Here is a 26,608-nt window from a genome sequence, read left to right on the forward strand (position 1 = left end):
TGTTATCACATACAGGGAACATGACGGTGGTGGTGGTGATAGTATTAGCATGATGATGGTCTTGAGGGTTTACTGTCCAGGTGTAGGCGTCTTTGTTAGATTTTCCATTTTGTGCCTTTGAGATGTGTACAAACCGATGAGGTAAAAACTGTGCCGACCACTAACCGAGTGAATGGTCACAATGGGCAATGTGAAAGTGCAGTTATTAAAACAAACTGACGAGTCATGGACAATGCTGATGGATAATATGGATTTCAAACTTCAGCGACACAAAGTACATTCTGGTACATGCCATCATTGTTCCCACTTCGTAAAGTAGGATCACACAAATTGTACTTTCATGTCAGCCAAAAAAAACTACACTTACAGTAGCAGAACAATCTATGCTTAACAAAAGGATATTTAATCAAGGATAGTATTGCAAGAAGTTTTTATCTTATGAGGTGTGCAAATTCACACAACTAAAGCATTCTTTGCTTCTACGTGTACACAGCAAGCGCAGAAATTCAAAGTGGAGGAACATGATGGTAAGCGCAAAAGTCTGCAGTGAAAGAGCCCCGAAATCGGCTCTTGTTTTTCTCGTCAATAGCACACAATCCCTAGAAGTCAAGCCCTTCCCCAATAGAGGTTCAGACAATTTAATCTCACTGCAACAGAAAGGGTCGGAGCAAAACTCATGACCAGGGATCGAATTCGTAAAGCTGATAAGCAGAAAATGGTGCTTGGCATCATTTCGATGGAGCCAGTAAAAAACAACAGTTTACATTACATCATATGTTCGCTGGTAACCTGTTTCTGCCAAGCAACACTTTTCTGCACTAAGCATTTTTGGGTGCCTTAACAGCTTTATGGAATTGGGTCCCTGTCAAGAAAAGTTACATGATGACTAGAACAATTGTTTCTCACTCTGCGCACTAAGGGAATGAAATGGGTCATATTAGAGAATCTATACTTTGTCAAAGAATTCAGTGTGAAACGAGTAAAATGTTTAGAGGGAAAGTTTAGACATCTTGTAGGACAGTACATTAAGGATAGATAAATTGACAAACTGGACTAAACAGTGAAATAAATCAAACATTCCTTCAATATCTAGACCATGCAATAGAATAACAGATCTATTCTGCCTTCATCACTGCAACTGAGTAGACAAAAAAACACAATGAGCTTGAAATCTAATTATTTACAAATCTGGGATTACACAGAGAACTTTGAAAGGCATGAGACCTCTGTCGCACAAGACTTGGCCTTGGTGCCCCTCTTGGCCTTGGCGTCGCATGACTTTTCTCCTATGAAAGTGTCCTTTGCAAAATGAAAATGGCCTCGTCCTCTCAAAGATGCAACTCCAGGGGCCTTTTCCAAAGCTTAACTTGGGCTCTCGTTTAAGCTCCATCATCAATTTTGGAGCAGTGTACATTTTGCACAGTGTTTCCAACATCAAATGAAGCCCGGAGCCCGGAGCCTACAGCCAAGAGCCCAGAGCACCGAGCCCAGAGCACCGAGCCCAAAACCCTGAGCCAGTGGATTAATCCTATCTTGAGTTAATGTAGGACAGGTTACTCATCCTAACTTAGGATGGGTTCAATGCGTCCTAACGTATATGGATACGGAACTTAACTCGTACTAAGTCTTAAGATTAAGTCTAAGTTAGGAAGAGTTTGGTGAAATTGACAAAAGGAGCCCTGAGCTCAAAGCCGTAGCCATAGCTTAGAAGCCCCAGGTCTGTAATAAGAGTTCATTCAATTAGTCATGTTAATGTCATGTTAATGTACAACAAATCTGTTATTCTGCATTGCATGCATTAAGCTATGGAAGATTCTTCTACTCTGATGATGATCTATATCTAGATTCATTCATGTTAGAGAAACGTTAGTCATTAGTAATCAAACAAAACAGTTTCAAACTTTCTGGGGGCATTTCAATATGATTCATTTATCACCTAGTTTTTTTTTTTAAACCTCTCCTTTTTACCAATGAGATAAGTTGAAAATATCCTCAAATATTTCCCCAAATATTTTGTAAAAAAAACATTACACCATTTTTTGGCATATCATTTCGGATATATATTGATGCTCCAACATGCAACGCCTCAAATCACTTTAGGATTTATTTGACAGTTCAAAGTCTGACATGCCCACCGGAAAGTTTTGAAATTTGCCCATTTATGATGGTTAGTGGGAAATGGTGGATGACACATGCAAAGAAGAATAAAGCAAGCAAGCTAAGTTACACTCGTAGGCCTCTGCATTCTTCTCCTCCTGCTGCCTGTGATATTCTGGCTCTTTATCTTGAGATGATTCCCGCTCCTCCTCATCTTGCTCCTCCTCTTCTCCATCTACTGGCTCCTCCCCCTCCTCCTCTTCCTCAACTATTGGCTCCTCCTCTTCTTCATCTATTGGCTCCTCCCCTTCTTCATCTACTGGCTCCTCCCCCTCTTCATCTGCTGGCTCCTCCCCTTCAACCTCCCCCTCCTCATCTTCTGGTTCTTTCTCATCTACTGGCTCCTCCCCTCCACCGTCTACTGGCTCCTCCCACTGTTCTTTATTATCATTGATCATATCTGCCTCTTCGTTGGTGTCACCGTATGCAGCATCTATATCTGTTAATCATAGCGTCAAATTTGCGTCTTGTTTTTGTTTGTTAACGGCGTAAGGGTTGATTATATAATCTAGCGCACCCTTTGCTAGCAATATAAAATCAATTATGGCTTGCCCAAAGAAATAAGCCCCACCCCGACCCCGCTCCCACCCCCCCCCCAAAAAAAAACTCCAAAACAAACAAACAAAAAACAATAAATCAAAGTCGGTTTAAGGTGTGGCCAAGGCAAATTAATTTAACCCTGTGCCACTGCCTAAAAAGAGAGCCAGGTTCCTTGTTTGCATTGTACATAATAACAACTGAAACATACAGGGACTCTGACCACGAAGGCAGATACCTAGATAGGCATGCACCAGCAGTGAAGATCACGTATCCAAGACATATGATCAACTAAGACATTTACAGACTGCAAGCTGATCAACTCAATGTATCCAAAATACTATCAAGCCAATATGAAAGGCTTTTTATCAAAGTGAAAATCAATCTTCCAACCATTGGTGCACACTCCCCTTGAAAGGAATATCATCAGGGTCCCAAATTGTATACAAGGTTAACTTAGAAGCTGAATAGTGTGCTTGCTAAGCCTTAATTAGGCCGGAATCATCCATACACGCGTTTGCATTAGATGATCGTTACCATGGTAACAATATTTGGCTAAACATTGTTTTAATGAAAATTGGGCCCAGAGAAAATAAGTGAGAGTTTGTGAGCTGTGAAGGGCATTGTTTGTGGCCACAGGATACCATTTCCAATCAACACCTATAAATTCATCATTATGGGATATATAATCCCTGCAGCGTGGTGACATTGAAGCCATTGGAGTCACCATAAGAATGTAAAATGTCCACAGCGCCCGATGTCATAGCGCTGCTTCAGCAGAAAATTATTGCTTAAATATTTTCAGCTTAGCAAAACTAAGCAGGACACCAGTCACAGATTGTACACAAGATATGGTGTGTTGGCTGGTAACCTTAATATGGTAAGCACAAGTTTGTTGTGCCTAGCCATTTTTTTTGCTTAAGCAGCTCTATGAAATCGTACCCTGGAGTGAGAATCATTGCTGACAAAAAAAACTCAACAAATTAGGAAAACTTGTTTTCCGTACAGGGCTTCAGAAAGAAATTTTATAGCACCATGCAACGGTTTACAAGGTGCTGTGGTGCATTTGGTTCATTTACAAAACAAACACAACCAATGGCTGTACGTCTCATCTGATGGACAAAGCAATGATAAAAGTGTCTCGCTTAAAGGCAGTGGACACTATTGGTAATTGCTCAAAATAATTGTTAGCATAAAACCTTTCATGGTGACGAGTAATGGGGAGAGGTTGATGGTATAAAACATTGTAAGAAACGGCTCCCTATGAAGTGCCATAGTTTTTCGAGAAAGAAGTAATTTTCCACGAATTTGATTTCGAGACCTCAGATTTAGAACTTGAGGTCTCGAAATCAACCATCTAAACGAACACAACTTCCTGTGACAGGGGTGTTTTTTTTCTTTCATTATTATCTTGCAAGTTCGATGACCAATTGAGCTCAAATTTTCACAGGTTTCTTATTTTATGCATATGTTGAGATACACTTACTGTGAAGGCTAGTCTTTGACAATTACCAATAGTGTCCACTGCCTTTAAGGACACAGGTGTCAAGCCCTAGATTACAACACACACTCTGCTGATTAGAAACCCTCTATTGGTCTTATCCGCTTGGCGACACATCATGTATAGGCAACTCAACTTAAGAAGAAATTAAAACAAAAAGTACAGTTGAATTTTACTTGATTTAGGATTGGTTTAGTTGTGAATGCAGGAATTTCACCAAACTTACGTTCATTGTCTTCCACATCAGTGTCTTGGTCAACTACAGGAACGTTCGCTCCTTCAGCTTGCTGCAAACCACAAATGCACAATAAGTATTGTTATTGATATTCTTCTTATTATCATTATATGTTTTTTGGTAATGACACCAAGAATGCCTCATAGTTGAACTTTTATCACTATCGCTCACCAGCCTGAGGGTATCTGTTAACAAGGGTGCTTGCTATATGAACCTATGAACCAGAAACAATTGGGTTAACCCCTACTCTTCCACGAGATATCTTAAATTACAAACTGTGGCTTTACATGTAGTTGACAAATTTGAAGTTTTAAGCAAGGCACAGCACAAGAATCTCAATCGGACCTGTTGAGATTGAAGTAGCGCTTCATGAAAATATTGGTGTTTAGCACAAGTTTTTCTGTGCTTAGAAGTGACTGTGCTAAGCAGGCCTGCTTCAACCTAAAACAGAAAACTGTTGTTATTATTATTATTATTATTATTATTATTATTATTATTATTATTATTATTATTATTATTATTATTATTATTATTATTATTATTATTATTATTATTATTATTATTATTATTATTATTATTGTTGTTAACCGAACCCTGACCTCTTCTGTGTCTCTGTCATCGTCTCCATATTCTCTGGGTCCTTCCTGATCAGCTGGTCCTCCATCTCGTTCTGCTCCGTCTCTTTCTTCTCGCTCATCTCCTCCATCTACAAGAGATTAAACCAATCAATGACGTGTAACACATCGACATCTACTCAGTTAAAGACACTGGACACTATTGGTAATTGTCAAAGACTAGTCTTCTCACTTGGTGTATCTCAACATATGCATTAAATAACAAACCTGTGAAAATTCGAACCCAATTGGTCGTTGAAGCTTACAATTTATTTGCTTTGCCACCGTATAACAAAAAGCTCAAGAGTGACCACAAAGAGAAAAGCTCCCTTATAGAAGTGCAGACAAAGTTCAGTGCGGTGAGAAAAAAACCCCAGAAAGAGTTTTCTAGTGAAATCAGAGACAGAAGCGTACCCAGGTCATCAAACCAAGATGCAAGTTGACCAAACAGATCAGAGAGAAAGTATGCAGGTGGACTGACCGACAGGATTGCAGCAGCTCACCAGAACAAAAACACCACCAAGACAGCAAGAGTAGATCACTGGGTAGCATTAGAAAACAGCAAGCTTAGCGTCAAACATGCCCAAGGAAATAATTACCCCTTGAGGAGAATCCTGGTTCACAGGAAGATGCACTGCGTCTTTAGATGCATCTTGAAGACGATCTTCCGCATTCTCATCTCGATGCTGATGACCTTCCTCAGAATCAACCTGAGGTTGTGCCTCCTGTTGGTCAGGTTGCCCTGCGTCTACTCCTCGATACCTATGGTTAGAATCGTCGGCATCAACTTCAACTTGTTGATTACCCATCAAGGCTTCTTGGCTTTGAGTTGGAACCTTACCATCATCATCCACCGTTTTGTCTGCATCTTTTTCTGACAACGCTTCATTGTTATGCTCTGCCTCTTCTGGCGACACGATGGGGTCAATCATGTTTTCTTGAGAGGTCGACGGAGACTTCTCACCCTCAACATCAACTGGCACTTGTGGTATCACCCGACCGATTCGATGCTCTTCATTAGCATCACTCAAAATCTTTGCTCTATCCTGCTCCTGGGCATCCTCCTTGAGGCTTTCAACGGCTTTGTTGCTCTCCTGAGATAACTCCTCCTTTATTGCATCCAGTTTCTCCTCTAATTCTCCCTGACGACGCAACTCAAGATCCTCCTGTTTCCTAGCTTCTTCACTGATGGTTTCGCTGTCTCTCAGTCCTAATTCAGTCTTCTCGGTTTCGTTGTCGTCCTCTTTCCTCAAGACATCAATCCTGGACTGTGATGTTGGCTTGCCTCGATGATGTGGACTCTTTAGCCCTAATGGATTCACTGCTTTGTCTTGAGGGGTTTTAATTGTTGCTATTGGCGTAACTGCTAAAAGTGTTAATAGCCAAGGAAGGAAATGTGCTTGTATTATCATTTGTAAAAGACTAAAACTTGAGTTAATGCCCTTTGAAAAAACAGCCAACCAAAACAACAACTACAGTGAAAACAGACAAGTAGCAATCTCAATTTTTAAACTTTTAAATCAATCTTTTGTGGATTTTTGTGTGGATCTTTGAAAATAACAGCAAGTAACAAGCAAATAGTCATCTGAAACAACTAGTTTTTGACCAAAAACAATATGTAGAAAATGTTGTCTTTGTTATTCACTAATAGTTTGTCAAGTCAGAATTTCATCATCTTCCTTTAAAAACAAAAGTAAAACGCAGGAACACAAAAAAGGTACAAAAACTGCATAAAAAAAGCGAAACCAAGGTAGAATTTGAGTTAAAATCTGTTTTGTTATAGTGTAAAGCTTGGTTCATACTTCCTGAGAATGTGAATGTGGTGCCAATTTTGACGTCACACATTCGCAACGAAAGCCATGTGACATCAAAATTCGCTTCATCAATGTTTCGCGTGAAGTATGGACCTGAATTTAGTCTAGCCATGCCAGCGATCTCAATGCAGTAGAAACAAAAAAACAAGTTAGGTCTTGAACTGTATTTAAAGAAGTAGTTTTTACTACTGTACCTTGATGGTCTTCTTCTCTGCCCTCTGCCAGCCTTTGTTCCTCCATTTCTAGTCTCCTTGCCTCCAACGCTTTCTCTTCCATAGCTTTATTCTCATCTTCTACTTCTCCTGCCGAGACAAAAGCCATAAAGGGTGATGATAATAATTATAACAACACTAGTTGTATATAGCAGATTTTAAAATAATACAGTTTAGGGTAGGAGCCTTGGAATTCCGTCGCAGCAGGAGCCAACGGGTTCAAAGTATTGGGCCGAATTCATAAAAAGTTGCAATCCTTACCTAACCTAGTCAGTCTACTTCAGTCCGACCTTAGTGATGCACAAAAGGGAACACTGAGATTGGGAAAGAAACTGAACGAAATAAGGATGCTCACTGAGGACAAGAAGCAGTGGATAAAAAGTGAAGAAGGACTGAACGCAACCGTGGGATGTTTCTACTAGTACAGAAGCAGAACACAGTTTACATACAAACTGTTTGGTTAAATGGTACCTTTATTCACATCGAGCCGAGCGCTAAGAATACTCTTTCCGAAAAACCAATCATATTGCGGTGATTGCAGTGAGGTTCGGCAGAATTTCATAGCTCTGCTTACTGTCAGCGAAAATTGGCATTTACACTTGCAGGAAATCCGCACTTAAATTCATGTGTTTATGAATTTGATCTTAACTATAATTAAAAAATTACAAAATTATTATTATTATTATTATTATTATTTTTTTTTTTTTTACTTTTTTCCTAAGTTATCCCTTTATGGCATAACTGACCTTGGTCATCTCGATATGCCGGACCCCCGTCCTCTTCGCCACCTTCCTCCCTTGCATTATTCTCCTCTTGATGTAGCGTCTCATCTTTTCCTTCTCCTTCCACCTCCACCGGTTGGTTGACCTCATTTGCTTCCCTATCTGGAAGACCAGGGTCTTGTTGTCCTGAAGAAGAAAAAAAACGAACAGCGAGTAAAAACAAGGTCATGTATCTTTGCAAGTCTATTCTGTACGAGTACAGTCGGGTCCATACTTCCTGCAAATGTGAATGCGAAGCGAATTTTGAAAGTACATCATGGCTGTTTTCGCAGGAGGTGAACACAGTTCAACTGTTGCAAATTTTTTGTTGTGAGTTTGTGACGTCAAATTTGTATTGTATCACGTTTGCAAGAAGTATGAACCGGGCTTAACTGTGGTACATACAAATTTCATGGCTTCTGACTAGCACCCATAAACAAAAATATTGACATTAAAATAGAGAGATGGCCAACATATTGGGCAAGACAGAGCGCCGCTGATAGACCCCAACCTTGAGGTGGCAGGTTTACTTCCCATAGTAGTCAGGGTTTCTTTTCACCCCCAAAATGCAGGAATCTTTCAAGAACAAAGTTCTTGGCTGAAGTGATAGAATTCATAAAATTGCCTTGTACAATACCACAAATAGCTCAGTTAGAAGAGCATCGACATGTTGATTCGAAGGTCATAGGTTTAAATCCCATTCTTAGTAAAAAAAAAAAAATTGCACCCAGTTAGTTTCCCATGTAGTTATTAACATAAATAGTATGTGAGGGAAGGTCCATACCTTGTTCCACAACCTTATTGTCTCCAACCTCCAGAGGCACCCTGCAGCAAAGAAAAAAAAAACACACAAGAAAATAATTTGGCGGTGTCCAAATATTTGCTCTGCCAGTTGCAGACTGTGGGTTCGAGTCCTGGTCTTGATACTTCAGCAAGACACTTAAACATTATTGGTGGGTCCTTGGGATGGGACGTACAGTGTATCAATAGGTCCCATGCGCTGATGAATGTACTGTATCGCCTAATGTACAAGCTCCTACAAGGTGTAACATAAATGGGTCTCATAATTCAAAAACGTAAAAAAAAACTGTCTGGAAGTAAATAATTATAAGAAGCTCTTAAAAGCATCCAAGCAGGAAAATAGTGTTTGTTAAAGCGCCTTGAGCGTCACTGAGTGACGGATATGCGTGCTATATAAGAAGCCACTATTATTATTCTTATTAAAGGCAGTGGAAACTATTGGTAATTACTCAAAATAATGATTACCATAAAACCTTTCTTGGTGACGAGTAATGGGGAGAGGTTGATGGTATAAACCATTGTGAGAAATGGCTCCCTCTGAACTGACGTAGTTTTCGAGAAAGAAGTAATTTTCCACGAATTTGATTTTGAGACCTCACATTTAGAATTTGAGGTCTCCAAATCAACTATCTAAACGCAAACAACTTCGTGTGACAAGGGTGTTTTTTCTTTCATTATTATCTCGCAACTTCAACAACCAATTGAGCTCAAATTTTCACAGGTTTGTTATTTTATGCATGTGTTGAGATACACCAAGTGAGAAGACTGGTCTTTGACAATTACCAATAGTGTCCACTGTCTTTAATATTATTATAGACTCGTTTCCAAATGGTTTGTACATGTACTCACCCTCTCTCATTGTCATTTTGCTGCGGGATGACAGCCTCACCCTGGTTCATCTGTTGCTGCTGCTGCTGCTGTTGCTGTTGTAACAGCATCTGCTGCTCCAACTTCTGCTTCATCTGCTGTATATACTGCTGATTGGCAGCACCATATTCAACCTGTTGCTGTTGCTGCACATCGATGGGCTGCTGCTGCTGCTGTTGCAGATCGTTGGGCTGCTGCACATACTGTTGCTGCGGGTCAACAGGTACATACTGTTGGTTGCCGATACCCTAATTTTTGAGTAACAGAAATGGAGATATTTAAAGACTAAGCCAATTTTGCAAAACCTCAGATTTTTGTGTGTTGCTTCCATTAACATCTAACCTCTAAAACTCAAAGATTGGTTTTAGCGATACCACATGACAAAAAATGCATGTATGAATAAACGGTGACAAGTGTGTAAGGCAAAAAACACAATTGTGTTGTGCTGACAGAAGCATGCTTAAAGGGAAAGTACACGTTTGGTAATTACCAAAACAAATATACACTTAAAAACTGACTTGGTAACAAGCATTGGAGAGCTGTTGATAGTACAAATCAATGTGGGAAACGACTCCCTCTGAAGTAACGTAGTTTTGAGCAAGAGTCTTTAATTCCTATCTGAAAGCACACAAATTCGTCCAACAAGGGTGTTTTTTATTTCATCAATTTCTTGCAACTTTGATGACCGATTGAGCCCAAACTTCCACAGGCTTGTTATTTTATGCTTATAATGGGATACACCAAGTTAGAACACTGGTCTTTGACAATTACCAAACGTGTACAGTGCCTTTAATACTTCATGGCGGCAATAGAGCCTATAACCTCAAGCTAACAATAGTGTAAAGCATGGTTCACACTTCCTGCAAAAGGACCATTGATCTGTAAGCTTGGGCGATATCACGATATTATCGAATATCGCGATATTAATTTGGAAACGAGTTCGATATCGGTTCGATTTGGTTTTAATCGAAATATCGATATATCGCGATATCGTTTTAGTATCGCAATATCGCGATGTATTTTCCTAGCTGAGACATCTTGCACCCCATAGGTTTGTAGTAAAACCAGAAGAATAGGTCATTATAACACCTCTCTTATGCTATGATTGTCTCTTCTACAACTTTCACTGGGAGTTTGAAGACTGATGATGTCAAATTTAATTAATCGCGATTATATCGAATATCGCGATATATTATCGGCGATATATCGTGAATAAAATACTTCGATATCGTCCAAGCTTATTGATCCGTTCTTTTTTTATACAGAGAATGTTCAGTTCATTCCCGAGTTTTTTTATGATTTTCAACCAAAAATGTTATTGAATTTGAATTTTTTTATAGAGCAAAAAGTCCTCTTTAGAATGTATAGACCCATTTGGTTTGGATGCCTGATAACTTCATTGAAGTCATTAGACAGGAAGTTCATGTTTCAAATTTTTTGGTGAAAAAGTATCAATAAAACTACATTTAACACCATTTAAAACAAAAATTTAAAAAAATCTTGCTTAAATTGGTCAGTATGCATGGTATGTAGGTTGTTTAACCATTGTCTCTGTTAGTTCACTCTATCCTCACCACACCCAACTTTAGTCGACCAAGCTAACACGCAAAAAGCACTCAAGTCTGAGCGCAAAGGCCATTTGTATCAACGCTGTAGTTTTGTCCATGTTCACCCTCCCTACCCAAGCTTACCGTCATTGGGAAAAGAAAGATTACATCTGCCCAATGACGGTAAACAAAATTAGGCTGCTATTTTGCGATCTCTTCAATTTGAAGTTGAAAGATCAAAAATGCTAAACAAAGAGCGCCACATGGTTGTGTACAAAAGTGTTTGAGATTAGACTAATGAATGAAAGTCAACAAACTTTGACATTTATTGACCGATCTCAATGATTTTGCTAACATATGAAAGAGAACTTAATAAGTAAGAACTTTTGTATGCTTATTTTTGCTGAAAATCAGTATCTTCAAGGAGACAATGGAGTTTATAAAAATGGCCTTTGAGCAAAAAGCTTCATTGTTTAAGAAGTGGTCAAACAATGCGGTCACCAGCATTTTTAACAATTCAATAACAAAGAGGTTAATGTGCTTAAACTTGTTTCAAAATCGTCTCTGTTAGTTTACCAACTTTAATATTCCTTATACGGACACAGGCAAATTTACTTTGGTCTCGGTTAAATATTAATTTACTGCGAATGCAGCTTTCTGCATTTAACACGAAGCCCCTTTCACACTAGTCTATTCCCCGGGGTTGTCTCCGGACTTTACAGACCATAATCGCTTTACCCTTGGTCTTCCCCTAGTTTGCCCTGACAAATGGCGAAGCCCTGGGAATAGCGATCCCTGCTCCGGAGTAGGGGTAAGCAGTAAAAACCCTTGGGTATTCTTGACACATGCAACTGGAACCCTGTGCAATAGGGACCAGTGTGAAAGTGTGCCGGGGTAACCATGAAGTAAAATAAGTCGTGGGGCCTCCACGGGGACAAGAGACACAGTGTGAAAAAGGCTATAGAAATACCTGCTTAACAAGAAACAGCCATAACAAATTAATGTGGTAAGAAGCAGCATTGTACAACTGGATCTAGTTGAGTAAACATAACCCATCACCCAAATAGACAAGCATTCAATAGTTTTATAGGCAAATAAGTTTCAAAAAGTATTTTATCTTGTTATTCTGGTTTTGCAACAGCAGGTGCACAACATTGGTAAATGTCAAAGACCGGTATCCACAATTAATGTCAACAAACATATACATGTACATGAAATAACGAACCTGTTAAATTTTAAAGACAGTGGACACTTTTGGTAATTGTCAAAGACTAGTCTTCACAGTCAGTGTTTTTCAACATATGCATAAAATAACAAACCTGTGAAAATTTGAGCTCAATCGGTCGTCAAAGTTGCGAGATAATAATGAAAGAAAAACACCCTTGTCACACAAATTTGTGTGCTTTCTGATGCTTGATTTCGAAACCTCAAATTCTAAACTTGAGGTCTTGAAATCAAATTCGCAGAAAATTACTTCATTCTCGAAAACTACGTCACTTCAAAGGGAGCTGTTTCTCACAATATTTTATACCATCAACCTCTCCCCATTACTTGTAATCAAGAAAAGTTTTATGATGATAATTATTTTGAGTAATTACCAATAGTGTCCACTGCCTTTAAGATCAATCTGTGATTGAAGTCACTAGAAACTAGCGATAAAGTAACCATATGTTTTCACAGTTTTCAAACATCAATTTTTTGGACTTGCGAGATCAAAACTGCACTATTTCAGGAAAAAATATTTCAAGGGAAGTTTTCCCACCATGCCTGACTACGCCTGACGTTTGGCCTATGAACAAAAGTTGGATCATTTCATTGTGACTGTACCAGAGCTGACCAACATGAACGCATAATGTAGACATTTTATCACAATTTTTCAGATGTTTTATCAGGGGAAAAAAAATCGGAAATCAAATCAAGTAGGAAAAACTCTATACCACGGACCGTGTAAGTTATTATAACTCTTAAATGTATATACCTTCACTCTTACCAATGTTACCAATGTTGTGCAAACTTTTAAAGCAGGAAAACAAAAAAAATCTGTTGATGATCGTGTATCACAGTACAAAAGCTGTGAGAAGATCAAAGGAAAGCAGAGGGTACCTGGTTCTAACTCGATGGCATTGCTTACCATACACAGAGCTGTCATCATTTACAGCTTGCTATCAGGGAGACTTTGTACAGATAAGCACAGATTTGGGCTTATACGCTATGTGAAAACTAACCAGGGCCCAATTTCATAGAGCTGCTTAGCACAAAAATTTGCTTAGCATGAAATTTCTTCCTTAATAAAAACAGGATTATCAACCAAATTTCCATGTTGCATATTGCTTGTTACAGGTATTCAGCTGTTGTTTGCTTTTATCCTGAAAATAATGTGGACATTTGGTTGGTAATCCAGATTTTATCTAGGCAAACATTTCATCTAAGCAAATTTTTGTACTTAGCAGCTCTATGAAATTGGGCCCAGTTTCAATAGCAACATGTACACAGCATGTGTGGAGATTGAGTTCTTATCCAGTAAGCTTAGATTGGTGATCATGAGTTTAGAATACATCAGTGGGTAAGCAATGCCAACTAAAAGAACACCAAATACCTCTAACTATGCAAGAAGCAAAATCACATGAAGCAACCCGTTAAAAAACTGCGTGAAGTGCAAACTAACAAGGACCAAATGAGAAAGTGAAATGCGATGATTAGTTTCTCTGTAATCTTGGAGTAGTGTATGTTTAACTTGCCACTTTTCCATCAGTTTCCTGCTGGAGATGATGTTCTGATTTAACGTCTTGGTGTGAGTCACGGCTATCCCCTACTTTTTCAGTTTGGAGCTTGGGTTCATCTTGCAATTGCTCTTTGAGCTGAGTCTCATCTTGCTGGCGTCCTCCATCTTGCTGTTGGTGCTTAACATCCTGCTCTTGCAGTACTCTTTGCTCGCCTCCATCTTTCGGCTCTTCTGTCGTCTTTTGCTGTTGCACAACTTTCTCTGTCGTCTGTTTATTTTCTTGTTGCCGAGTTGTGCTCTCTTGTTGCTGAGTTGTGCTCTCTTGTATTTTGCCTTCCACATCTTGTCGTGGCTTGTCATCATTTTGTTGCTGTTCATCCTTTTGAAGCTTCTGCTCTCCATCAATCTGCTGCTGTTGGTTGCTGTCCTGCTTGTCCTTTACCAATCCCTCAAAGTCTTCTTTTTTCTGGGCATTTTGATCTTCATTGGCTTTTTCTTGCTGGGGCTCTTCACTGCCGTGCTGTTCTTTATCATGTTCTTTATCTGTCCCTGGCTGCTGCTGCTGCCGCTGCTGCAGCTCTTCTTGTTGCAGCTGTTGCAGCTTCTCTTGTTGTTGTTGCTTCTGCTGCTCCAGTTGCTGCAGCTGTTCATGTTGTTGTTGCTTCTGCTTTTGTTGCTGTGTCTGCTGGTGCTTCTGCTCTTGTTGTTGTTGCTTCTGCTGCTCTTCTTGTTGCAGCTGTTGCATCTTCTCTTGTTGTTGTTGCTTCTGCTGCTCCAGTTGCTGCAGCTGTTCATGTTGTTGTTGCTTCTGCTTTTGTTGCTGTGTCTGCTGGTGCTTCTGCTCTTGTTGTTGTTGCTTCTGCTGCTCTTCTTGTTGCAGCTGTTGCAGCTTCTCTTGTTGTTGTTGCTTCTGCTGCTCCAGTTGCTGCAGCTGTTCATGTTGTTGTTGCTTCTGCTCTTGTTGATGTGGCTGCTGCTGCTGCAACTCTTGTTGCTGTCGCTGTAGCTTCTGCTGATCTAGCTGCTTCTGCTCTTGTTGTTGTTGCTGCTGCTGTTGTGATTGTCCTCCCTCTAATTGCTCATTGTGAGATTGGCTTTTTGGTTCAATCTCATGTTGACTTCCAGGGCTCTAAAATTAATTCATTTCATAACAAACAATAAGCATGGCAGATGACCTCACACAATTCCAATCCTTAAGAAGGAGATCAAGGAAAATTGGTTACAACTACTATGCACACGATATATTTTCTCTTTTGGCGAAGCTTTACAGAAAGCAGTGATATTGAATAAAATGATCAGGGCTGCCATAGAGAGTACATTAGGCAGATATAATCTCAATAGCTGGCCAGCAATCTCCAATGAACAACAACTCAATGTAATGGGTAAATGTATTGAGACACAAGCAAGCCTTGTAAGGACAATCTGATAGAAGTGCCCTTTGCAAAATGAAAATGACCTTGCCCTTTCAAAGATCCAAGATGGGATAAGGAACCCAAGACCCCTGACACTCCAGGCAGATGCTCTACCAACTGAGCTATGAAGCACAGCAGTATTCTCCCTCAGGTTTTCCTTCTCTGTGCTGCATTGATGCGCAACTGAGCAAAGTAAGATAACAATCTAAGCCTGATAAGCTAAGCTGCTTTAGATCTTAAGCATGAATGTCATCACACCGCCATCTAGCGAGAAAAAATGATGAATGTACAGCGCACAGGATGGGCCAATGAGTAACCTTCTTTTGACTTCCAGCCAAGAGCCCTGCTTTAGCGACATCAAGTGCAACAAGATCTCCCCACATTGTTGCGTTGTTTTGATTACTTCCAATCCTTTACTGACTGAACATTGTTGAGAAACTCTGATGTTGAACCAACGATGTCGGACTGTACTCATCAATTAGGGACTGCAACCTTGCTCCTGGACATCAAGTTGGACATCAGTTTGGATTGAAGGTAAGCAATGTGGCTGGCGAGTGAAAAGCTGATCATCTTGCACCAGCTGCCAACTTGGTGCTCGATAAATCTGGTGATTTTTGTAGTTTGTCGAAGTACGTTGAAGTACAAGATTTACTGGATGCTTTTGATGGATGCTTTTGATGATGGTTAATGTTCTGAAATTTTGAATTTCATAGTTTTCCCTTCATGTAGATCAAATTATGTTGAGAATGATGAAGTTATAATTGTATATCATGATACAACAAAGGTGTGGAATTGTATAAGTTTTTGCATTTATTTTACTTTTTGACCAAAAAGTGTTGATGTTTTTTACCGCAAAGGTATTTATGAATGGGAATCAAAGTGTGTTGAATCAGTTTTCAACTAGTGGTTTAAACCCGCCGAGGTCTGGTTCTTGATAATTTACCTCGACTTCGTCTTGGTAAAATTATCAAGAACCAGGCCTCGTTGGGATAAAACCACTAGTTGAAAACCTCTGCACCACACATTGATTCCCTTACTAAACAAAGTAAAGACAACAAACATTCTCAAAAGTGCACCAGGGTTTTACCCTCTCGGTAAAAATATTTAGACGTATACAAATAAAATGATTAACCAGTGATCTGTTTTCTGATTTGTAAAGGTTGTGCGATACAACATCCTCGTAGACTGGCTTAAAACAAAAAATTACCAAATAAAAAATTGCAATTTGCACTTACACTTGTGAAACTGAATTGAGAGTGGAGTGGAGGTGTTGGATGTTTACATGACATCAATGTTGTGTGGTGATTTATAAAAGACACAATATTAGTTTGTGATTTGTTTGTTTTTTAAAACCAGAGATGTTGTGGCTAAAATGATGTTGATGTGTGTGGGCGTGGTTGCACGACATGACAACTTCAGCTTCGGAATATTTGAACTTGCCACTTCAGATGTGTCCTGCCGCTGTTCTGCGGGTTCTTGTTGCTGCTGCTGCTGTTGTTGCTGCTGCAGCTGTTGGTGTTGTTGCGCTTGCCCTTGCTCTTGCTGCTGATACTGCTGCTGCAATTGTTGGGTGCCTTGATAACCACCCTGTACATAGCGGCCATGTTGTCTTATGACCTGCTGGAGTTGCTGTTCTCTTTCTTGATTCACAACTTGATTATGTTGGTCATCTTGATTTAAACCTAATTGATACTGCTGGAAATGCCATGATTTTATAAACCATAGAGAATGCAAAAACAAAATTATATTCACCCTGTAAGGAATTTCAGCAGTTACACATGTTACATCAAAAAAATAATTTAAAACATCCTATAATATTTAACCGAGCCAAGTCTCAAATTAAAGGCATATTACAGGATTGGTATGAATGAAGAATTATAGTTTAAGTCTGAAAGCTTACCGAGTATGAAGTTTATACCAGAATAATTTTTTCTGTGAAATAATTACCCCCTGAAATAGTGTTATATTCAAAGAACTGTAGCTCAAACTGTATTTTTTCACTATTTTCTCCTGACTCTCACGACAGATTGAGTTCAAATGTTTACAGGTTTTGTATTTCATGTACATGGTTAATTGATATACCACTGTATACTCAGTACTTTCCCATGCACTGTGAAAAAAAAATCACTGAGAAAGTACTTAGAATACAGTGCTATCACACATCTGTGTATATAGGTAAAATCAAAATTGATTTTACCTTTCTCTGATGCAAATTTCCATCTATTTAAACAAATCATCTTATATAGAAAAGTTTGCGGTAACACCATGTAGTGATAATCTCTAAATGAGTTGGGGTTGTAAAGAACCGTTGGTTTCAACTCAACGATTCGATCGTCTTCTGGAAAAAGCTTGACGTTTCGATCAGTATGCTCTGAGCTTTCTCCAGAAGACGATCAGAGTATACTGATCGAAACGTCGAGTTGAAACCAACAGTTCTTTTCAGAACCACCCCAACTCATTAGAGATAGTCATTACATGGTGTTACCGCAAACCTTTCTATATCGTATTTCCACCAAGCAAAGTTTCAAATCCTAATTACCAAATCATCTTGTTATACCACAGTAGTAGTAATTGTTGTACCACGTGCACATTGCATGATGGACATGAAACTGAATTGTAATGGTTAGTCATACCTGGTTTAAAGGAAGCTGTTGTTGTTGATACTGTTGCTGTTGCTGCTGCTGCATACCAGGCTGCTGTTGTACAGCCTGCTGCTGCTGCACCAACTGCTGCAGTTGGTTCTGGCATTGCAGATTGCCTTCTTTGCACTGCAGGACATCCCTCTGAGCTGTTGCAGCCTGTTTGAACAAAAAGATTATTCTTATTTTATTAAATAGAAGCTTTCTCCAGAAGACGATCAGAGCATACTGATCAAAACGTCGAGTTGAAACCAACGGTTCTTTTCAGAACCACCCCAACTCATTAGAGATCTAGTCATTACATGGTGTTACTGCAAACCATTACTATATAAATATCAAGTAATAAACCACAAGGGAAATGGTCTGGGTAAGTTTGAAATAGTTTGGGTTTGAACAAATAAAAATTACCTGGAGTGGGACTTGAACTATCGACCTCCAGATCATCTTTTTTATATCTTTTTAATGTTCTTAACCTCTTAAAAACAGTGTCTTGTTGAGAGGTCTCCCAAGGGTAAATGTGTAAATACAAACATAGAAATAAAACTACAGCAATGTCACCATTAAATAAAAACACCAACCTGCGTTTTAAAGTTTTTGGCCAAGTTCATGACTTCGTCTTTTTCCTCTTCGCATTTCTGAAGGTTTCCTGCGAGCTCTTCCTTGTTGGCGGTAAGCTGAATTATTTCCTCATTCTGCTGGTGAACTTCCTCTCGTTGTTTATCGTTAATAAGGTCTTCCTCCTCGACAGCTATACTTAATTTCCCTGGAGCAAACAAGTGTTTGGTAACAAAACCACAGCAATCGCTGCGGAGCCCTGCGCTTTTGCTGTGGTGCTCTCATACATACCAAAAAGTTTTATACATGTATTATTGCCATTTCATCAAGATCACAGTGGCAAAGTTCCAATACAAACAATACATTTTCCCCATAGCAGGGCCCTTTAACAGAATCTAGAGCGAAAGTCAAGGTCTGCAGGCCTTGAAATAACCCACAGCACCCACAGCAGTTGTCGTGGTGCCCTGTGCTTTTGCTGTGATACCACTGTGCATTGCTCCAATACACACTTGAAGTGCCCCTTACCGGACGAAAATTGCTCCGCCCTTCGAGAGCGAAGTTCAAGGCCTGCAGGCCTCGATATTAGACACTGCCCTCACAACAATTGTTGTGGTGCCCTTCAGATGTGACCCATTTCAACAGGGGCTCTGAAAGCAATAATAAGGTTTTGTGATGCAAACATTTTCCAATAGATAGGGTCCTTATAAATGTTGGGGGGAAAGTTACACACCTGAGAGAGCAAAATGTTTAACATGAAGTTACCATTGAAGTTTCATGTTGATTTGTGAACACATATATTTTCACTCTTACCAATGTTGTCCACACCCTTTAAAGGTAAAGCCAAAGTACCAAACTTTTTTTTTTTTTTTTTTACCAAAGACTTTTCATTTGAATCCACTATTTATCCAAAAACCCATGCCAATGTATATACACTATTTTCACTCACTTGTACATTCATTTAACAGCTGTACTGTGACACTTGCATTTTCCGATTGAACATCCTGCAAACAAATAAAAGGAACAGAGTAATCATCAGATCATGAATTCCATTTACCAGAATCAGTAAAGCTGACAAAATAGTCGCAGACAGTATTCTATATATACATTTTTACAGGTTTGTTATAACAAACCTGTAAAAATTGTGGCTTAATCCATAGGGTGAATCGGGAAATAGTAACAAACTAAGCTAGAATGGGGGGGATATATCTTATGGCTCGAAGCTTGTTTTACAAGAGCACAATCAAAGTGGGAAAAAAAAAACTCCTAAATACAGGTCCATAAATGGTTCGACATTAACAAATCAGTGAATTAAACAAACAACAATTGTTTTTTTATTTACAGTAAAGATTTGTCTGAGGTCCTGATCTCGACGGCGGAGACCTGTCTTGGTCTAAGTCTAAGTCTCAGACATTGAAGCCTCAGTTTCAGTTTAATGGGGGTGGGGGGTCTTGGTCTTGGACTTTGAGATCAAAGTCTAAATCCAGTATTGAAAGTTTCGGACTTGGTCTAAAACTTTGTGGTCTCGACTGGACTAAACTGGACACCTCCCACATAAAAAAACAACAAAAAGTACTTCAATTCTTGTTTTCAATTCCGTTACTCACCAACGATTTCTCAATGAATACTCGTCTTTCTTCACATCCATCGAGAGATTGTGTTAGCTCCTTCTCAGTCAACTGTATCTTGCCTAAATCCATGTCACATTTGTCTTTTTCTCCTCGTAAGTCCATCGTCTTCCGATTGGTCTCTGTGATCTGAATCTGTAATGCCTCACTGCGCTTTTCTAAATGGATCTAAATAACAGATAAAACAGTAAAAAGAAAGGTTTAAAACAAATTATAAACACTGTATCAAAAGGTTTTCATTGCCTCTTGTTGCTGAGTGCCATGATCTAGATGAAATGGTGTTACACAAACCCTGTTATTATTATTATTTTTATTTTTAAATATTTTTCTTATTAACAGTTCTTTCCTTACTCCAACTACCTTGATTGATTTAAAGGCACTGTACACATTTGGTAATTACTCAAAATATATACGAGCATAAAACTTTACTTGGTAGCGAGCAACGGAGAGCTGTTGATAGTATAAACCATTGTGAGAAACGACTCCCTCTGAAGTAACGTAGTTTTTGAGAAAGAGGTAATTTCTCACTAAAATAATAAAATACTTCTGGCCAGAAGCCTTTTATTCCTATCTGAAAGCACACTATTTTGTACAACAAGGATGTTTTTTCTCTCATAATTTTCTTGCAACTTCAATGACCAGTTGAGTCGAAATTTTCACAGGTTTGTTACTTTATGCATGTTGGGATACACCAAGTGGGAATACTGGTCGTTGACAATTACATTTTGTACCAAACGTGTTCAGTGCTTTTAAGTTATGATCCGACCTCACTCTAACAAAATCCAACATCTTAAGTTTATGGAAAGGTTTGCGGTAACACCATGTAATGACTAGATCTCTAATGAGTTGGGGTGGTTCTGAAAAGAACCGTTGGTTCCAACTCGACGTTTCGATCAGTATGCTCTGATCGTCTTCTGGAGAAAGCTGGACTCTGAAGCTTAACTTAACGCCAAAACTGATAGACTGTGATTATAGTGGTACATGAATTCCTAAATCCATGTGCAGCCTTCAGTACAACAAGATCAAAACAAAAAAGGTTGGATTATAATCATATTCTAACTTCATTTCTACACTAATCAATTTTGAAAATACTTACTTACGTGTACATGTACACTGTTTTGTGTTGCTTATTTAAACAAAATTAGTCACCTTTTATAAATACATTTTGATGATTTATCTATCCAGAAAATGAAGAAATGAGGACTACAGTGCATGCGTATGTAAACAGGTATCAAGAAATAAAACATTAAGGGTGTGTATTTATATCTTTGCATGTTTTATCCCGACGACAGTCTGTTAAATCTTGTGGAGATTGGAGAACCCTAAGGGCAAGGCAATTTTGTCCTTTGAGAAGGGGCACTCTAGCCTAATACAAATTTCAAAGTGCACTGCCTCCATTGCTTCTGTGATGTATCTATGCAAAACTGGATGTTCAACGTGGGCCTTAGAACATCCCATGATCTGATTGGCCAAACAAGGTCACATGGGTTAATGACAGCTGGTAAGGACAACTTTAGAGAAAAGGGCATTCACAAATATTCATTCCACAACAGCTGTTACACAGAAAAACTGTAAACAGAGTATATTATCACTAAGCTCAACCATAGTGTGCACTAATTTTTGGAAAACATCTTTATATCACACATCGATGTAAGGGTTAAATAAATAAATAAAACAACAACATGTGTTTGTTCGCAGAACTCGCTGGCTAGTTGCTGGCGTGTCGCTGCTATTGTTTTTCATTCACTTTCTAATGAACTGTCGTAGTGAACAATAGATTTCAAAATTATTAAATTTAAATTAATGTCCGGTAAACTTGAATCTGGATTTGTTTCAATTTTAAATATCAACATTACAATTCATAAACTTTAGTTTCAGCATGGAGGTAGAAATTAAGAGGAATTTAAACAAAACCTTATCCTGTTGACAACTCATTGGTGGCCGCGATTAACCAATGGGGTCACCCACTGATCCCAGTAGGTAAGCGCTCAAGATTTTGTCCAATGTTTTTTTTTCTACCTCCATGGTTTTTTAGTGAGTTTTGACAAACTTGAATCCCACATCTTAAAAACAAGATTCTTTTGCCAAAGTGGGATCATTCTACCAAACAAGAAAATAAAACTTGTACAATTGACAACTTTGGTTTCAATATGTACATCGTCCATGTATGTTAAACTGTTGGTGGTTGTGTAATAAATAACCAACCAGTTTATTTGTTCAGACAACACTGTACACAGTGTAAAAAGGACACATTGTATGCTCTACTGAACTGCAAATAGAACCACACCTAAAGATGTATGTATTCAAGGCCATTGTTCCCATGCATCGCTAAGCTTACACATGGACACCAGTGACAACAGCAGTTTAACACCAGGGGTGGGGATTGCGTGAAAATGAAAAATCATGAAAATTTGATTGAAGTTCAATCATTGTGTGAAGATAATACCATAAAATTGCAGAATGTTGTTACATTTTAGAAATTTTATAGATTCTATCAATTCAAATTAGATTGTTAAATCAAACAACGAGCACAGTCTTTCCATCTCTGACTGTGATTGCAGGTTTAGTTAAGGGAGACCATCCGAAAAACCTGAAATCAGGAAAAATCATGAGAAATTGAACACCTGTTAAGAAACATTTAGGGATCAGTGAAACATACATGTCATGTACGGTGTTTTTTTAAAGGCAGTGGACACTATTGGTAATTACTCAAAATTACAACATAGCATAAAACCTTACTGGGTGACGAGAAATGGGGAAAGGTTGATTGTATAAAACATTGTGAGAAACGGCTCCCTCTAAAGTGCCATAGCTTTTCGAGAAAGATGTAATTTTTTACCGAATTTGACTTCGAGACCTCAGATATAGAACTTGAGGTCTCTAAATCAACCATCTAAACGCACACAACTTTGTGTGACAAGGGTGTTTTTTTCTTTCATTATTATCTCGCAATTTCCGATTCAAATTGAGCTCAAATTTTCACAGGTTAGTTACTTTATGCATATGTTGAGATACACCAACTGTAAAAGGCTACTCTATTACAATTACCAATAGTGTCCACTGCCTTTAAGGAACAAAACGAAATGACAGATACAGTAACTGTTAGCCAGGAGTTGCTTCCAAATTACCTCTTAAATTATTTTTGAATCATTTTAATGGAACAGAACATTAAAATGCACACAAATAAATAAATAGAACTAATGTTAGTCATAAATTCACCAAGCAATTAGTAGGCCTATTGAGTATTGTATATAAATTAACCTTAAATTATAATGTTTTGACTGGCACCCCCGAGCAAAGATATTGACAAAATACATGTAGGGACACCGCCCATATAGGGCTATAGCGCCGGCACGTTAATCCGGAGGTCGCTGGTTCGAATCCCACTCTTTGTTCAACCCCCAAAATCATTATAATATTTTAATAACAGTAACACTTAATTTTTAACTGTAAATAACAGACAATACTCAAAACTAGCATAGCAAATGCTAGTTCAAGTTGCGATAACGTAACCCTCTCGTCTCGCCGTCTGCAGGAGGGTTTACGTTATCGCAACTATTAACAGATGCAATAGGAACGATAATGACCAATGAACAATGACAATGGATTTACATGAATCATAAGCTTTATCGCGAACAGCAAAATATCAAGAGAGGGCGCTGTTGAACCCACACAAAGATATAGGCGTTGCACGCGCGAGTTGTAGAAACTGCAAAGAAACCGCCCCATATTCCTTCCCACTTTGCATTGCGTTTCTGAACCGCTATAAACCTTATCTGCTTATGTTATGGAGGTAGATGAATGAATTATTGCATTGGGTTTTTAATTTGTACCTGTCTGCTTCGCTGGGCGGGCATCCTGTATTAATAAATATTAAGAATAACTTAAAGCCATTGGACCCTTTCGGTACAGACAAAAAAATAAAAGTTCACAGATTTACAAATAATTTACAGGGTTTACAGAAGGTAATGGTGAAAGACTTCTCTTGAAATATTAGTCCATGAAATGCTTTACTTTTTGAGAAAACAGTAAAACAATATAAATTCTCATTAGCGAGAATTACGGATAATTATTTAAAACACATGTCATGACACGGCAAAAAAAAGGGGGGGAATTTTAAAAAATCAGATTTGAAAGCCAATGATTATTCACACTTTTTATTAAATTATTTATTTTGGAAAAGTTTCCGTATGGCGCCACCACCACTTTTTTCATTCGATATGAAATAATATAGTATCTAATTGACCTCAATGAGATATCCCTTTTGTAAAAAAGAGTGAAAAAGTGGTGGCGCCATACGGAAAGTTATCATGGTTAGCAAAGCATCTCGTTTTGCTCTAGTAAGATAAGAGCGTTGAGATATTGATCCAGATCCAGATCTCGGCAGACTACTGCAAGACAACCCGTCCTTCACAACACGTTAGAGAACGTGCTGGGTGGGTGGCGGACGAGTTGGCAACAACATACAAAACACAGCACAAACAAACAAAACAAAAAAGGGAGTTACTTTTTTCATTGCAAGTTCCTCCAACGTCGAGGTCATCTCCTGCACCTGTTTCTGAAGAATTTTACTCTTAGACGATACATTCCAGTAGTTAAAAGCGAGAACACAGATAACAATTAAAAGTCCGAATGTCAGAAACTGGGGAGCTCGTCCGCCACGAACGTGTCCCCTTGCCATCCCGTTGGTCGCCATTTTTCAATTGATTACGACATCATCGTACAGTACACGTAGCCTGCCTTTAAGCTTCACACACACAACGCATACGACCCATGTATCGCAGGTACACAATTTTCCTTACGTTCATCCTGCAACGAAATTTACGTTACGGGTACCAGTGTGTACGAACAAAATGGGGTGGGGTAAAGAAGGTTTTTTTTAAAGGGGGGGGGGGAGGGGGAGACTAATTAGCTTATTTTTGTGCTTTCGATTCAATTCAATTCAATATTTCATTGGGAATATTAAAATACTTTAATCAAATAAAAAAGAGACTCTGAATTAGAATTAGACTCCTTACGGACGGCTTGGGGCACCGTGCAGATAATGGTTGGGGGGGGGGGGGGGGGGGGCTGGACCCACCGTACCGACCCCCACCCCCTTCCACTGCCTCCCACAAACAAAAATTATGTATAACATTATTCATATCAATTTGCTCTATGTCCATATCCACTCACTATTGAACACTTTGTGGTTTTGTAGCTCGGTTGGGTTGGCCTATGTTTGGAGTGCTTCTAATAATACAAATGCCTGCTCGGTCCTTGAATGAAAGTTTACGCAACTGGGCCGGCCGGGCGGCGGCATACCCCCTTACGCCCAAAGGGTGCGTTCGTTTAGCTTCGCTGGGTCGACCCCGGTGTGTGGCGGTGTTTTTTTTTTCCAGGACGAACATGGGTAATTGTTTGCACACGTTCGTCATGGAAAAAGAAAACGCCACACACCGGGGTCGACCCGGGGAAGCAACCATTGTTTTTTTCTTAGATTTCCAGGGGTGATGTCAGAGACAATTACTAAGAAAAAAGCTCGCAGGGCGGCTTCAAATCGGTTCCCATTAATATTCCCGACCAAGAACGAAAAAATCATGAAATCTCAGGAAACTATCATGGAGAAACCAGGTCTGCGTGGATTTAGGCTATAGCCGAATGCTGTTGTCTCATTAAATTAATCACATGTTGCACACCATCTTTAACTCAGAGTATAGGCTAGGTATTTTAATTGCGTAATCACCAAAATCGTTCAAAATGTAAGTGAAATAAACAATAGCATCATTTGTTTTAGAGCATTAAATTCCAGCAACCCATCTCATTTTCTGTGCTGAGAGTGGCAGGGGTGGATGCCAGATGCCTGATCATGAAACCCACAGATTCCAAAACAACAAACGACGATCGATCGACCAAACCGGAGGCAGTTTATAGGCGGGGAGATATGACACGGTGGACGGTACACCCGGCCGTGAATGAAAGGCAGTGACGATTACTGGAGGAAAAAAAATAATATTATGCACAGAGAGATTTCAATCGATAATCACAATGATGTTTTTTTCCAAAACGATTTAGTTGGTTTAATCAAACCAGGATCGTATTGTGAAATCAGAGCAAAATTCTCTGTGTAAGGCTGTTGATTTTTGGGGCACAAGCTTTTTCGCCCCACTCACTTTGAATGAAGATGTTTGTGTTTTACCTATGGAAGTTTCAGCTATAAGTCGTTGAATTTTGAAGGAAAAACGAAAATGATAAATCACAAGTTTTCAGGAGGGTTGCGTAGATACGTTGTACATGCTAAATAAATGTTCGTCTCCCCATACGATAAATTTTTTTGTGGCATTTTATTTTGTTTACTCATTTCTCGAAAATTACAGCACCGCAGCAAGTAATATTTTAAGGGAAGCTTTCTACCATCAAAACCGTGTAAGTTTGATGTAAAATTGTGGACATTGTGTTTTATGTCGTACAGTACCCAATTAAGCACAAAAAACGTTCTAGGCAAAACAAAGCAGCTAACTAATCACCCATTGAATGATTTGAAGAAGAAAAAACTTGTGTTTGTTCTTTCACTCTGTTATACTTTTCTAGGGCAGAATTTCATCTGTTAAGCATAATTTGGACTGCACT

The 26,608-nt window shown here is 38.9% G+C and overlaps 1 protein-coding gene across 4 annotated transcripts in view; it reads right to left on the reverse strand.

Moving 5' to 3' along the window:
- Positions 1-24,707, reverse strand: part of LOC117296174 (trichohyalin-like) — a 28,008-nt gene extending 3,301 nt beyond the window's left edge. The window contains exons 1-14 of one of the 4 annotated variants that reach the window (XM_033779058.1): positions 24,507-24,707; positions 19,979-20,167; positions 19,321-19,375; positions 18,398-18,582; positions 17,814-17,978; positions 13,785-14,897; positions 9,482-9,747; positions 8,616-8,656; positions 7,817-7,978; positions 7,053-7,160; positions 5,644-6,410; positions 5,030-5,136; positions 4,422-4,482; positions 2,508-2,596 (exon numbers count right to left, since the gene is read on the reverse strand). In XM_033779058.1, the coding sequence (XP_033634949.1) occupies positions 4,455-4,482; positions 5,030-5,136; positions 5,644-6,410; positions 7,053-7,160; positions 7,817-7,978; positions 8,616-8,656; positions 9,482-9,747; positions 13,785-14,897; positions 17,814-17,978; positions 18,398-18,582; positions 19,321-19,375; positions 19,979-20,167; positions 24,507-24,695 (3,375 nt within the window). In that variant the 5' untranslated portion in view covers positions 24,696-24,707 and the 3' untranslated portion in view covers positions 2,508-2,596; positions 4,422-4,454. Of the gene's footprint in view, positions 1-2,227; positions 2,597-4,421; positions 4,483-5,029; positions 5,137-5,643; positions 6,411-7,052; positions 7,161-7,816; positions 7,979-8,615; positions 8,657-9,481; positions 9,748-13,784; positions 14,898-17,813; positions 17,979-18,397; positions 18,583-19,320; positions 19,376-19,978; positions 20,168-24,506 lie in introns of those variants that run through there. The other 3 variants (XM_033779059.1, XM_033779057.1, XM_033779060.1) reach the window with 3 other exon arrangements.
- Between the last annotated feature and the right edge of the window lie 1,901 nt (positions 24,708-26,608).

Source organism: Asterias rubens, chromosome 10, assembly GCF_902459465.1.
Source record: "Asterias rubens chromosome 10, eAstRub1.3, whole genome shotgun sequence".
Taxonomy (NCBI): Eukaryota; Metazoa; Echinodermata; class Asteroidea; order Forcipulatida; family Asteriidae; genus Asterias; species Asterias rubens.